At 41.9% G+C, this 16,075-nt stretch overlaps 1 protein-coding gene across 6 annotated transcripts in view; it reads right to left on the reverse strand.

The window, feature by feature from the left end:
* Positions 1–391: 391 nt before the first annotated feature.
* LOC122867655 (leucine zipper putative tumor suppressor 2 homolog) overlaps positions 392–16,075 on the reverse strand; it is a 35,681-nt gene continuing 19,997 nt past the window's right edge. For 2 of the 6 annotated variants that reach the window (XM_044178736.1, XM_044178733.1), the window contains 5 exons: positions 6,035–6,577; positions 5,152–5,748; positions 4,752–4,874; positions 3,990–4,151; positions 392–3,650 (listed from right to left, as the gene is read on the reverse strand). In XM_044178736.1, the coding sequence (XP_044034671.1) occupies positions 2,943–3,650; positions 3,990–4,151; positions 4,752–4,874; positions 5,152–5,748; positions 6,035–6,550 (2,106 nt within the window). In that variant the 5' untranslated portion in view covers positions 6,551–6,577 and the 3' untranslated portion in view covers positions 392–2,942. Of the gene's footprint in view, positions 3,651–3,989; positions 4,152–4,751; positions 4,875–5,151; positions 5,749–6,034; positions 6,578–13,207; positions 13,487–16,075 lie in introns of those variants that run through there. The other 4 variants (XM_044178734.1, XM_044178735.1, XM_044178739.1 and 1 more) reach the window with 4 other exon arrangements.

The raw sequence follows: 16,075 nt of genomic DNA on the forward strand, positions 1-16,075 counted from the left end.
TTGTTAAGCTTGAAATCAAACTTTTGACCTGCAGAGGGCAGACGTGAGCCGTTCAGAAACATTTCTGCTCTGAGCAGCTGCTGAAGGGAACCACAAATTAAGATATCGCCTAAATGTAAACAAGATGAGTACTGTAAAATAAATAATCCAGGTTGCCATTGGAGAGAATTACAACCCAGATAAAACTGTTATTCCATGTCCTGGGTGAATACTGACAAAAATAAACTTAAACTCTTATTTCTGCAAAAACTCTGATACGGTGTCACATTGGAGTGTATATAATTGGGTGCAATAATACAGTTAAGGGAGAAAATGCATCTACTGTAAGACTTGCTGACTTGGGAAGCAGTTGTATGAAGCTGAACAAATCTCCATGTACCACACACAGATATTACATTTTTTCTTTTTTATTTAAAAACATAGTGGGTTTGTTCAAGAAATGTACAGCATGAAAATATACATTTAATGTCTTCATACAAATATTGTGGATTATAAAATTATACTGAGGAAACCAGAACAAACATCCACACAAACATTAATATACAGGCATCGTATCTGTACTGTAGGAGCAAAATATAATGTGCGACATTGCTTTGGTCTATTCACAGTGGCTATGTTTTTATTTTTTGAGATGGACAGACGTCTCTGGAAGAAAACTATGATTTGTCAGGGTTATTTACAGAGCACGATAATTCAATCAGCAGTAAAAAGGGAACAAAAAAAATGTCGTCTCTTGGTGTCGTCTCTGTCGTACAGGCAAGTAAATACACATGAAACAGATCCTATACTGTAAAGGTTGGTGGAAAAACAGTCACGCCATGGTCATGTAGTAGTTTACACCAAAACACCCATCATTCAGTGCATGATTCCCCTTCTGTGATGTAAAATAAAATCTTAGTAACACATCACCCACACACAGAAATCTATCTTTTACCACCTCTTAGAGAGAGTAGTAGTAAAGTATTTTCCCTAATTATAAGATATAAGATCGTGGGTGTGCTTTAATTGTATGTACATTTCGGTTTTACTGAACACGACATTGAATTCTAGACATTGAAGTACTAGCACACTGATGTATTACTATGACGGAATTTAAAACAGTAGGAATGGATGATATAAAGATATACAGTATACCATGAGACAATATAAATTTGTCAACCATCACAGATTTCGTCATATGGGTTTTTACCGTGGTCCCTTTAAAATCTCTGGGTGTATGAGGAGAGTGTGGACAATGTTGCAAATCAATGAGCAGGACAGCTTTATGTCAATGTACAAAACACGCACAAATCTTTCTTGTCCAGGTGCTGAGTTACCTCCTGAGGACTCGCAATACTGTTTATCACTCTCTTTTAAAATGTCTACTTTATTACATCAGGAAAAGTACAATGTTTCAAGCCCGAAGAGCCAATTTGGGCTCAAAACATTCTACTTTGTCTAATGTAACAAAGAAAAACATTTAATGTGAGCAGTTTACAATGTTGTGAGTTGCATTAATGTGATTAAAAATTCATTTGCTGGGTAATTTAATTTGCTGGATTAGCCAAAAACAGACATTGACTTTATAGAAAAAAAAAAACATCCTTTAAATCGGTTCCCAAAAGGCCTTTTTCACAGAAGACATTTTGACTTTTCACTGTAGGAAAAATATAGGTGTAAATAATTAAATCAATGATGGCTGAATTCCATTTAGCTGCTTCAGTTTCAGGGTTCTGGGCTGAGTTTTGGACAGCCCTGATATAGACCCTTTTTCACAGCGGACATTTTCGTTAACGATGGCCCAGTTCCATTAAGTGAGCCAGTATGCCCAACACCAGGTTCTTTAATGTTCCTGGTAATGGAATAATGCTATATATATATATATTATACCGTGGTAGAAGATTTTATCTGTGTCTCACACTCCTACACTACAGGAAAAGTGATCTAATCCAATCTCAGAAGACGTCAAACTATGTGTGGAAACTGTGTGGAAGAGAAAAGCTGACATGTGCACTGGATTTAAGGTGTTACGGTCGTATTTGTTCCAGGTTTTATTGTGTATAATTACATTAGACTGTACAGATGTCCATGATATTATTTCCACCATGTAGGGTAAAGTATCCAGGATATGAGAGTACAATTTACGGACCTAACTGTTTACAGTTATAAAAACAACAAATTTGTGCCATATCTGGGTGGAAAATTAGATGTTTTCGTCCCAACAAATCTATCTTGCTACTCCTGTTAGTAGGAAATAGACATATATTGGAAACATCTACTGTTTACTTGTTGATCATGATGCAATTTCCATACAGGCTTGAGGGGTTTTGAGGACATAATTCTCTCCACATTTCCCAGAGTGCGGCCACCATCATTAACACCTCGCTCTGATTCACTCAATTTTATCATGACATGCTGAATGTGTGGTATCCCACGTTTGCTGTCAATTGACAACAACGTGGGCTCCATCCAAATTAACTGTACTAATGAGAGCTGACTGCTAACAGAGTGGGTGTGTAGTGCTAAAACCCAGCAGGGAAGGTGGCGTCATAACCAACACAGGAGGAGGAGAATGAAAGGTTGGGGACAAGTTAATCATACACAACAAAGTCTCCCACAAATGCCTAAAACTGAGAAAGAGGGCCGGGGCGTTGATGTCTACTTAGTTAGTGCAAACACTAACACAGACATTAATGGAGGGGCAGAGGACTGAAGTGGCCTACTAACGACTAATAGAGGTCACTGGCTTTCAAGTGGGACTCCTTGGAGAAAAGACCAATGAGGCACAACTTTAAGTGTGGCTGATTTCTACACTGCAGATGGTTTTTTTGATGATACCAATCTGCTCTCAACAAACAGAATGTGTTTCCATCTAGACGGCACAAGATCAGATCTGTGACATGTAGGTGAAAAAAACATTTAGCTGACAGTAGTGCAAATCAAAAGATGGAGAGACATGAGGGTCAGATTTCGGTGGCGGCGATCTCATCGAAGTTGATCTCGTTGCCGCTGCCCTCATCCTCCTCTCTGCTTTCCAGTTCCTGACTAAGCTCCTGCAGGAGCTGCTCCAGCTCTCGGTTCCTGCGATACATCTGCACATAGTTCTGCTGCAGCTGTTTCTGGTAGCGGATAACTTTGTCCTTCTCCTCCTGCCATATCCTGCGCTCCTGCTCGAAGCCTCCCGTTTGCTGCTCGGCCCGCTGACGCTCGAAGGCTAGCTCGGCCCTCATCCTGTCCATCTGCACCTTCATGTTCTGCAGGGCCTCGGTGCTACTCTGCCGCTGTGCCTTCGCCTCATCACTCTCATAGGCGAGCAGGTGCTCCTCTGCTTCCTGGAACACCTGACACTGTCTGTTTCCTGGGCCCTGATTGGCCAAAGCATCTTTGAGATGAACCAACTCTCCCTCGAGGCGTCCTACCTTTTCTCTGAGCAGCTCCGCTTCGCTTTTGCGACGCTGAAGCTCGTTTTCACAGACCTCCAGCTCCAGGGTTCGTGTGCGTGTTGTGCCGTGGGCCTCCTGGAGCAGGACCTGGGTGTTTGTCAGCTCGCCACGAGCCTCTCTGAGTTGACCCCGCAGTGAAACGATCTCTCCCACTCGCTGGGCTAACTCTCCCTGCACTTCCTTCAGCTGCTGCTTCAGCAATGAGATTTCCCCCGACTTCTGACAGACCTGAGGGGAGAAGAGAAACATTCAGGATGCATATTCAGTTCAGCAAAGCAAATACTGCATAATAATCATTATGTTCAATTCCATTTCTTTTAATTAGGGAAACAAACATATCCAATATATTATGGAGAAGCTTCCATGGTCAGACTGATGCTATAAAATAAAAGTCATGGTATAATGAGTAATACTGAGTTTAGGGAGGGATGGGAAATGGTAAAATCAATAAGGATGCCACAGTGATAAACTTTTATTTTACAGCCCAAACCTTTTCTTTTTATTGTGGTCATTGTCCCTCAGTCGAACATGTGAGTCAGTTTAAGTTTAAGTTGTTGTGCTGCTCACCTCCCACTTGCTCTCCTCAAGTCGTGGCCCCAGCTGGATCTTCTCATGCTCATAGGAGGAGCAGCGCTCCTCTAGCTGCTCCCTCTCCTTCAGGAGCTGAGCAAAGTCCTCCTGCAGCTTCTTCTTCTCCTGCTGGAGCTGATAAACCTGCAGGCCATGACACTGCCAGTATCAGCAATTGAAATTTAAGTTAAATTTAAGTCCATAGACTACCGTCAAAACTGGCCAAATATCAATCGGATATTGATCGATAGCAACTCTCACATATGATTTGGTCCTGCTCTAAAATTAACTAATTTCTGGCAACTAATATTTTTTATGGAGGTTTATTAAATGCAGATTGAACGCTACGCACTTACAGCAATGTCTGTAGTAACCTGGCAGGATCTTCCCCTCCATCGAAATACCAAGAATATTATTGCTTTTGTAACAATATTGCTAGAAGACTTAAAAGGAACGAGATTAATCCTCCAACAAACTTGGTTTGTGGATTAAAGAATTAAAGAACTTTTTGACACTTGAGAAAATTATGGTTATAATGTATTTAGATAAGATGGACACATACGATTCTAATGTAGCCTAATGGCACTATTAGAAACATGCTGACAGATACTGACTTTGTAGTATACTGACCATTTTCCAGATTTTTTACAGGACTGATTATCAGTATGTTCTAGTCATCTTTTACTATATTTTTGTAAAAATGGCAGCACCATTTGTGTGTAATAGAACCTGAACAAGCTTTTCGTCAGAGTTTCTGACCTGCAACTGAAGCACCTGCTGTGCACGCTGAGCCTTCTGCGAGGCTACCTGCATCCTGGTGGCACAGCCCTGTCTCAGCTCCTCCAGCTCCAGCTCAAAACGCTTCTGCTTCTCCTCATAAACCTGCAATGAAAGACAAAACACCACGAGGCAAAAGGTCAAACGATTTACAGTACAAAACAAATGTCCTGTCATTGAAAGATGAGTTTGGAGTTATTTACAGTGTCAAATTCTCCAACAGAGCTTGATTTAAACATTTAAAATATGTGAAAGTGAGACATGAGCTTTAATTTGTACTACAAACTCCTGGGGAACAGGACAGAGTGACAGTGTGTTTCTCTGTGAAAACACTCATCAAAGTGTCAAGTGAAGTGAAGTCTGTACTACATTATCTACCAACCTGACAAATCGCAGCTTCATTCTCATCTAAGTTGTCTCTGAGTTGCTGCAGCTCCAGCTCCCTCTCCCTCAGCTTGTCCTCCAGGTCCCTCACCACCCCCTCATAACCCTCCACGGGGCCAGGGGAGCGCCCGCTCGACCCGCTGTCAGACAGAGGTTGTCCTCTGCCATTTATCGAGCCGGAGCCTGTACTCTTACTGGAAGATGAGCGCCCACTGTCTGAGTTGGAGTGTCCGTGTCCGCTGACTGGCAGGGCACTCTTCATGGGCTCCAGGTGGCCAGCAGAGGCCTCTCCTGATGCCTGACTGTAGCCAGTGCTGCTGTAAGGTGGTATGCTGGAGAGGGAGTTGCGTCCCGAGTCGGACAGTTGACAGGAGTGGCTGCTACCACCGCCGCTGTTACGGGCCCTGCTGTACAAGCTACATTTCTCAGAGCTGGAGGGCGACACTTCTCTGTGACCCGGGCTGAGCAAGTTCAGGTTGTTTTGGCTTTCTGATACGTTGGCACAGTGGCGAGGGGAGAGGTATTGCATGGAGGTACGGCTCTTGGGAATGACGGGCTTGAAGGCAGTGGGCCGCAGCACTGTTTTCTCCATGTTCTAGAGAAGGAAAATGGGATGGGAAATACACTCCGTTTATTAGGTACACATAGCTAATACTAATGCAGTCGAATACAACAGTGCTGCAATAAATCCTCCCTTCATGAAGGTTATAATGGTTAGTTTTTGTTGAAACTGTTTTAGAGAGGTGTTGTGGGGGTATGGGGGTAGACTAAATAACAGTAACACTTCTCTGTATAATGCAATCAGATTGTAATGTAAAATTATATTTACTATAATATAAGATTTTATGAGTAAACTCAACTTAATTTATTCAAAGACTCACCTTCTCAAGTTTTCCTGACACAGGGATCAGTTTTGGAGGAGGTCCCCCCATATTCCCATTAAACCCAGATCCTTCTTTAGTCTCGTCTGCGTCGCTCCCTGGGCTGCCAGGTGTTACATGGTTGTCATTCCAGTCACCTACATAGTCCTCATTCAGGTAGGTATAGTTCCCATTCCCACTCTCCTTCTCCAGTCCCCTGCTGGACGTTGTGGAGCTCTGTTTCTTGAGTGGCGGGATGCTCTGCAGTAAGGGGTCCTGGGGCGACTCAGAGCCTAGGCAGGAGGCTCCTGGTGTGGGCCGTCGGACCCTGGCACCCAGCTCAACACCAAAACGGTGGTCCTGGTAGGGGCCGGGGCGGGTGGCGATGAGGCTGCTGACAGAACCCATAGGTTCCAGAGTGGAGGGTGCTGCGTTGATGGGGGGCGAAGAGCCGGAGGGGTTTCTCCTGCGGGCTCCTCCACTGAGACCTGGGTTGTGGGGCTCAGCAGATATGGGCAGAGCCTGAACCAGGGCCATGGTGGTGGCTCAGAGGGGTCACTTGCTCTGAGAGAGAAAAACAACAGTGTGAGTCTCACAAAGATGATCATTTAATACGCGTTCAAACTGTTTTTCTCAACTGCATTTTTTACTCAAGATGTTTTCAAGTCTGGGGGCAAGTCCAAGTCAAGTCTCAGGTCCATATTGCAAGTCATTAGCAAGTGTTTCAGGCTGACACTAAGACCGGTTGTTGTCATATTTACTCATCTTATCTAGGAAACTAAATACTTGTTGAAATGGCTTGTTTTTCTTCCAGATACGGATAAGGTCAGATTCTAGCTGTTCAATCTCCACACCAGGGTGCTTTCAAGGAATTTTTCTCTGTCAAAAAAACACACACAGCAACTATGACAGACTGAAGCATACAAATGTCCCACAAGACCATGGTAGCCCACACACAGAGAACCAGGACAGGCCATTCATAAAGCCCATTCAAGCAGCACAAACAGGGCTTGAGGCAACAGGCTTGCGAGGCATGAGGCAGCAGAAGAAAAGGGTCTCTTTTCATTTGAGATGTAAAATGGCTTCTAACATGCTGGCATTTCCCCTGACAGCAACAAAGGCTACTGTCTCCACACATCTCATCAGCCGTAGGAATAACTAAAAGTTCATAACTGTGGATAATACTTTAAAGTAGAAACACAGAGAAGAGGAGACAGGTTGAACTTGCTGTGATACTGTAGCCGTGGGTGTTTAAAATTGCTGAGTAAATCTAACAGTATGCAAAAAAAACATAGTTGTGAGAAATAATTTAACAATGTAGGAAGCACAAGAACTTACTTTCTCACTCCCTCACTCTCACATGACTGGTGGTAAATATTGACACTGTAACAGCACATACAGACTGCTATGATGTCAACAATTTGTCCTGTGGATGGTGAATAGTGGTGGAGAACAATGGCCAACAGGACGCATGATGATTAGGTCATGGTGCACTGTCAACACACCAACAGCAGAGCCAGTTGTTCTCTAAAAACATCACGGTGAGTCACAGAATATGAGGATATCCGACGAGTCTGTCCCGTTCTTGAGTTTCAGGCTTGTCTAACAAGTCACAAAGATATGACTGAAGGATTTAAAAGTATGGCAAGACTGCAGTTCTCAGAGACTTTCCCTCATTTCACCTTTTTAATTGTCCTATTGACACAATGGAGATAAAAAATGTGGGGGGAAAGACTGTCCATGTTGCTAATTAGTGGCATGCTGGCCAGACATTTCTAGACTCTACCTGCCAGGACAGGGCCATGCCAAGTCGTTTTCCAACCTGCCAAGTTTACTGACAGCCTACAAGGCTACTACTGCGATTTAACTGTGATTACCACATGTTAATTAGCACACTCAAAATTGGACTGATCCCTACTTAGACTCATAATAACTGACTGAGACTAATCCGGTACTGCAATATGTTGATGATATGTAAAAACGGTAAAGCTACAAAGAAGTTAACATTTACTATCTGTCAATACCTTTTACTTTGATTGTGGTACTTTTAAAATAGCATTCTTCCTGTCAGAGGTGGTACAGCTTTAACAAACTATTATCAGAAAGTCAAACAAACGTAATGCAGAGACTTATTATCTAAAATCCATTTGCTCACTCCCTCGTGGGACAGGCAGACAGGTAGAAATGCTCTCTCCATTAATTCTCTTTGGTCATTCACTAAATGCAGTTTGAAATGGAGTTTAAAATTGTGTGTCAGTGTGCCGTTAAAGATTCATACTGCGTACTTCAATTACTGCATCAGTGTCAGTATGAAGGAAAACAAAGTTAACGGCAGCAGGAGCAACATGTGGTGTATGGGAAGCAGAATTAACGGTCCTAATGAGCAGAGCCTGTAGAATTAATCTTACGGTTTAGCGAGTTCTCTATGCACTGAGAAAAGCTAATTAGTGTGTGACGATATCTATTCCTTTCTGAATAGCAGGAAATCAGACTTTATCAGATTTTATTTTCTTTGTGTGTAAGAGATGAAGACTGATGAAGATTTGAAATGTTTTACAGTGATCTTAGAAAGCGGAATAAGATTCTGTGCATGTTTCACCTAGTGCTGCTGCAGTCGTTACGTTAATCTGACGGCATTCAGTTCAGACTTGTGCTGTGTTGAAAGTGATAAAGAAATGTTACTAGGTTCAACATAGTATAATATTGTCATCGTGACTTTTAAGTAAAAGTGACCAGGGTGCTTATTCAGACTCGAGACCGACACGTTAAATTGCCATCAGGTTAACGTAAAGGGGTGCATGTCTGAAAGACAAAAAGAATTACACAAACTTCTGGTTCAAGTAACTAACCAAGATACGTTAGTTCATGTAAATTGCAGCTTGCATCTTCTCAAGAGTGCCTAAAGGCTTCTTGCCGTTGTTTTCCTCAGATCAGTATTGATCGGGGGGAGCCCCATTTTGTTGCCCTCTAACTCTCTCCAGATAAGCGAATAAGCTTTAATCCCTCTGGACTCAAGATGACTGAAACTATGCAGGGACTCTACTAAGGAAAGCAGAGGGGTCTCAAACTGTTCTTAAAGCCCCCGTCATGATCATGCGGTCCTGGTCTCCCTTTTGTTGTCATGGTGACCGGGGCCTCAAACATTAGAAGGGGGAGGATGGGAGAAGAGGGGAGGGGGTCAGAGGGCTGACAGGGAGGCCAGGACCCCTCCTTAGCATCTTAAAGCTTTCAGTCATTCTATAGCTCTGATACACTCCAAGTGTATGGAAGATTGGCTCTAATAGAAGATAAATGGGCATTAACAGCTAATGACTGGTGGACGAGTCCTACAAGAACTATGAAGGGAGGTGAATGGAGATAATACTCCTATAATATGGTGTATACATATATTGTAGTATGGCTGCAACTAACTATTTGCATCTTCAGTTAATCTGTCAAGTATTTTTCTGATTATTTGCTCAATTGTTTGGTCAATAAAATGTCAGAAAATTGCCCAGACCCCAAAGGGCCATCTTCAGATTGCTTGTTGTGGCCGACCAACAGTCCAAAATCCAAATATATTTAATTTATCATAAATGATGAAGAAAAGCAGAAAATCCTCACATTAGAGAAGCAGGAACCAGCCAGTGTTTGCCATTTGTGCCCTAATAAATGACTCAAACATTTTTTTGTTCATCAGTTGTCCATCGGCTTAACTGACTAATAACTAATCAGCACTAAAATATTGCAAAAACAATACATTTACATCTCATATACACAGGAAAAAACAAGACCGCATGGCGCGTAAATTACATTTTAACCACCCCATAATGTCTCCAGTGTCAGCTGACTCTGACTGTGAGCAGACTGCTTTTGTCTGGGAAAGCCCTTGAAGGTTTTAATGCCCCTCAGTCCAGGCAGCAGACAGACGGACTTAGTCAGACACTCCTCCAGCAGGAGGAATGTGTGGCCACTCCAGCTAATGAGACTAAACGTGGACAGAATTAGAGCTGGTCAGTGTGTGGACAGGACGACTCTACAGCCACTGTTCTTCTGATGTCTCATCACTCACATGCCACAGGTTGGGAGAGCAGATTTAAAGTAGTATTTCTCCTGTGTCGAGCGTTTTGGTGTGCAGCAGCCGACAGTAGCAGCTCAGGGGATCTGCTGTCACACCAAGGCTTCAGGATTTTATCCCCAAGCTTTCAGCACGGACAGTTTTATAGAATTATATACTACTCATATGAATCAAACAAGAAAAAGCAGCATAGAGAAAATCTGCAATTGCTGCCATTTTGTAAGTTTGATCGTTTGGCATAAAACTGTGGATCAAAACCCTACAAACTAAAAGCATTACATTACCCCAATGGGGCCCTATTGACCCCTTATTTGTGGTAATCTGGTTAAACACAAATTTATTTAGGAATATGCACCTTAAACAGTTACTTGTGACACAGAGGCCCTCTCTCTTCGAGACAGGTGATGCAGGACCGGCCTTAAAGCCCTGAACATTTGAGTTGATTTTGTGCTTTGTGGGTATTTATTACCAAACAAATTAGCCATTGATCAAATGATCACAAACCAACTGAAACACAATGAATAGGTGGCATCACGGCAGTTGGCTGCTTTGCTCTTGTGGTAATCCAACCCCAATTATTAAATGTATCTTTACTATATATACATTTTATCAAATCAGTCTACCAAATCTGCTCAGCAAATTTGATTCCTTCTGAATCCCTTATTACGTCTTTTTAGGTTTGGCTTTCAACTATTAAGTAAAAAAAAGTTGCACATGATGCAATATTTAATAAATATAACTTAAAATATGGCCTTCAGATCATGCATTTGCTAATAAGATTAATAACTACCTGAATGTTTTGTGCATTCCTGTTTGCTAACAAAAAGGGAGGATAGGAGATGAAAGTTTGGATGAGGGTTTTAGTACAATCGAAGCTTATTTTACACGTCTTATTTCTGCAGTGAAATGGGAGCCGTAACAGAGATGAGAAATACATATGCTGAGATCAATACATTTAAAAATGATTGCTGAGATTTCGGTCTACAAGATCTCACTGAATATTAAATGTGAAACAGAGTCCGACTCAAAGGCCTGAGTTCACAGACTGAGTCAGGTCACTCCAGTCACAGCAGTGTATTTCATTACACATGCAGCAGGGTTAGGGGATCTAGATACATTTTGAAGACATTCATTGGCATGCAGGGCAACCTTTCGTCTGACTGCATCTGAGATTGGCAATCAGAGAAACTAACAGTATAAAAGCCTCTCTTTTAAACAGATGCCATATTACAAAGATACAGTATACACGGTTTACTGGACCTGCAAAAACTGCAACGTCACACAAACCTGCTTTCAGCCTGCACTAAATCCATCTTTGTTAGTACCACGCCATAAACACACAGCCACAGAGGTTAAAATATTCCCCACACCAGGTGAAGTGTTGTGGGGGGTGTCTGTTATACTGGCAACACCACCTCTGACTCAAGGAGACAAAGACATAGAGAGACAGAATGAAAGGAAGGAGAGGGTGTCTCAGTTTTCAGCAGGGAGCGTCTGCATGAGGGAACAAATGAGTCTGGAGATCCCCCTCCTCCACTCTCCATCTCTCTCTCTGCCCAAACTTCTGAATCCCACTCTCTCTTTCTGTTCTGCCCCCCCATTCTTATCTCCTTATTCTTCCCCCTCTCTCTGGAAACTGGAACATAGAGGGAAAGTGTGACAAAGCTATTTTAGTTTTGTAGACAACCTAGCTTTTCTCGAGCAGACACCTTGCACCCGTGACAGGCACTACCGGTCACCGTGCCAAATGTTTATGTTCCCAACTAGGGCTGAAACAGACGATAATTTGCACTGTTGATGAACTTTTTGGTCTTTAAAATGTCAGAAAATAGTGGCAAGTACCCAAGGGGACATCTTCATATTACTTGTTTAGCGATAAAGATATTCCATTTACAATGGTCTCATTTGAGTAGATAGAAACAGAATGTTTGGCGTTTTTGCTTGATAAATGACTTAAATAAGTAATTGTCTAAACTTGGCAATTACTTTTGTGGATCCACTAACTGATTAATTGACTATTTGTTTAAGCACTAATTATGGTGAATGGTATGAATACCTTTTGTGGCATATTTTCTGTTATCTGTCTTGTGTAGTTTGTAACTCACTGTTATTGCTGCCTTTCTTGGACAGGATTGTTAATCTTGATGACTTTTGTGGTAAACTTTCTTTTTTTTCAGTTAACTTTGATTATAAAGTGCATGGTGTATTTTAGACTAAGTGGCCCCTTTGGACTAATAGAAGTAGCAGCCCATATGCAAAGAAAACGGTTAACTACACAGGCATTTCTCATGAGGGCCTACAGGTTTGTTTGATGCACTGAACACGGTCAATGATTATACTGCACTGAAAGAGAGCAGAGGCCTCCTTTCACTCCCTTCAGCACACACATGTTTTTTTCACTTTCCCCATGGGGGACAGACATTGACATAATGCATTCCCTAGCCTCTTACCCTACCTAACCTTAACCATCACAGCTAAATGCCTAACCTTAACCCTAACCTAATTGTAACCTGTACCCTAAAACCAAGTCTTAACCCTAAAAAAGCAGTCTCAACCCATGTGCATTCAGGTTAAAGTCCCCACTGGGATATAAGAACATGAAACACACACACACTTCTGGATTAACATCCTCAGTTTGTTACCATTTTTGTTTTAATGAGCAGTAACAGAGAAAACCGATCAGTGGACATCAACTGCAGCTTGTCAATTTTACACTTTATTCCCAGGGCTGCAACTAACGGTCATTTTCATTATCAGTTAATCTGCTGATTATTTTCCCTAATGATTGATTAATCGTTAAGTCTTTGAAATATAAAAAAATAATAAACTGCTTATTTTGTTTGACTGTCTAAAACCTTGAGATATTCAATTTAGTGTCATATATGATAAAGAAAAACAGCAAGTTGTCACATTTGAGGAGCTGTAACCAGAGAGCGTGACCAAAATGATTAATCGATTATCAAAATATTTGCCCATTAGTTTTCTGTCGATCAACTAATCGATTAATCGTTGCTGCTCTAATTATTCTTGGGTGTTTTTTGTACACTAACATAGCATCAAACCTGCATAAGTTAACTTAAACATCTTTGTGAAGCAAATAATTCTGACTCAGTGAATGAAACACAAACAGCGCTCACCAAACATTTCCGTCACCTTGATTGCCGAAGTAACAAAGTCAACTTCCCTTTTCTCCAGCGTTCCTTCCCTCCAAGTTCCTTACCCCAGTTTGTTCCCTGCATATCTGCTCTGGTGTGTCACCAGCTCCTTCTTATCATCCAGCCTCAGCTCCTTCAGCGTCTCAGGTTCAGCCGGCTCAAACATTCACTACGTTTCTGTTCTCCTGGATGTTTGGCTCCTTTTCTGACCAACCCTCCTGAGGAAAACTTCTCTAAGTGCCCCCCCCTCCAAAAAAAGAAACAGCTCATTCTCAAGCCAAATGCCGCCAATATGAATGGGAGCACAGTCCCCTCCCCTTCCTCCCACCACCGCCTCTTCAGCACAGCCTCTCTCCGACAGATACACCTCCTCTCTCCCTGCCCCACTCCTCCTCTACCATTTCCTTTGACCAAAGAACCTACACTCTGCAAAGTCCTCTACTGCCTTTGTCAGGCAGTGAAAAAGAAGAGAAAGGAGAAAGAAACAGAAAGCTAGGGAGAGGCGAGCTGTCAGTTAAAGACTATTCTACTCTTCCTGCCTATTTCAAGTAGAAAGAAATGGAGAGTAAAAAGAAAGCGGAACTGCATGAGGCTATCATCTCACTTTAAAAAGTCTGGATTTGCCACAGATGTGCTTTTTAGATGTCAGTCTTTTCATCTGTCAAAATTGAGTCTTCATCTAAGTGCATTAAAAACAAAACACTAAAGAAGATGCAAGTGAAAAGAGGAAGAAAAAAAGCTGGGAGGTGTGGGGAGTCGGGGTATGGCATTATAGGAGAAAGAGGTGAAACTGGTGGGAGCTAGACGCTGGATGCAAACGTTATAAGATAGAGTATAAAAACTTTCTTTGTGAATCTTAAATCAAACACTGCAGTCCTGCTTCTCATCTGTCAATCTGATCTAAAAGCACAGACAGGCGCACACCAAAGCTCAAAAAAGAATTACAGTTAATTACTGAGAAAATTCTTCGTTAAAAATAAGCCGTCACTCTGATTTTAAGAGGTAAACTTATCAAAGATCAGCACTGATATTCCTTAAAAGTAAAGTCAGGAGAGGATCATAACATTTCAAGAGGCAGAGGTGGATGCATGACGTTGACATACAGTAAAAACATATTTATGCAAAACATCCCACAATGATCAGTTTAACAAGAACATAATGGTAACAAGGAATGCATCTCCACTCTAAACTGTCTGATAAAAGATAATAAAATACCAAAGAAAACTTTAATATAATAAGTTGAGGATATAAAGGTCATCATGGAAGCTTTCAGTTATAGAGATAGTAACTCTTAAGATTTCAGTCCTGGTTGATTTGGCGCCCCCTGTGGTTACTGGTGGTAACAGCAAGTGTATTTTGATAATACAGGTCCCAGAGTTCAGTTTGAAATGATATGATATCAACTACAGGGGGCAACAAAAAGGCCTTAAGCGACCTCTCTGTCAGAAGTGCAAAAGAAGAACAACTTGCGTATCTGTTCACAGCACAGCCAAAGCCTAGGCTAAGACGAGCCATCGTATTGTTTTAAAGCAACACTGTAACTGTTGAGAGAACAATTTAACAACAAAAATAAAACAGTCTTTCACTTCCTTCTTTCACACGCAAATGAATTCATAAGAATCAAAACACAACGCAACTAAATTGAGCACACAGCATTACGTGAGATATGGCAAATATGTTTGCAAACAGCTGCTTATTTACACATCCAGCAGAACTGGAGCAACATTAGCATTCATTTGGAGTCGTGTTTCTGGCCACCTGATGAATGTAAGTCCATTATTCACTCTTTTTTTTAGCTCTGTTTTGGTCAACCAATTCAAGAGGGAAATATATGGCTCTTTAGCTGCCAAAGCTAGCCGTCGGTTTATAAGACGATTTTCACTGACAACAGCTGCCTACTGCTGCTGGAAATAAGGGTGTTGAGAGCGGTGAGGGTGCACCAAAATTATAAATTTGGTGGCCAAAAACGCTAAAACCCTACGAGCAACCCCTTTCACATTACATGTAGTCATTTGTTCCATTGTTAATATAAAAATATCGATTAGCGTAGCTTTAAGAAATATAAGTTTTGACATCAAATGGATAAATTTAAGTTTTACACGTTTTTCCTGATAGCTATAATCAACATGTTCATTCATGTGTTCATTTGTGCCCTGTTTAAACCATGAATCTGAAAGATCTTTCATGGGATATTTTAGGATCACTGAAGTGTAACAAATAGAGTCTCTAACATCATGAGTAACCAGTCCATCAGCTTCCAGAAGAGTATTCTCTTGTGACAGTGGCATCATTCAGCCTTTGCCTTGACCTGTAATCCGCCATCTGGCCAAAATGTATTAAAATAAAAGAAACAACAGGACAAGATGGTGCAGTCGGAGCTCAGCTGCTCAGCTGATGAAGAGAGGGGTAAAAGTAGGGTACAAGAAGTAGGCTATGCCCTGCCACAGCCTTACACACACACAAACACAGATCTGTCCCTCTCCCTTTCTTTTTTCAACTCCATCTCTCCCTTCTCCTATAACTAGGTCACACTGGTAGGCACGAAGTTTGTCCTTCAGGCAATGAGACGTAGGGGAGGGAGTTCAAGGTCATTCTTGGTCATGTCTCAATGGGAGGACTGGAGAACACTGAATATGCCACAAGTGAAGTCCCGTCCCGCTGCAGCCAAAGCAACAGAAACCACTTTCAGTTAGAGTCCAAGACTGGACGACAAACACCATCAATCAGCCGCCCCAAGGCCACCAGTGCAGGGATAAAGAGGCAGGCTGCAAATCACCTCTGTGAATGCCACCATTAACACTACGTCTTTATAGGCTAGAGGGGGGGCCTAACATGACTCAGCTCCTTTTG

This window comes from Siniperca chuatsi, linkage group LG20 (genome assembly GCF_020085105.1).
Source record: "Siniperca chuatsi isolate FFG_IHB_CAS linkage group LG20, ASM2008510v1, whole genome shotgun sequence".
Taxonomy (NCBI): Eukaryota; Metazoa; Chordata; class Actinopteri; order Centrarchiformes; family Sinipercidae; genus Siniperca; species Siniperca chuatsi.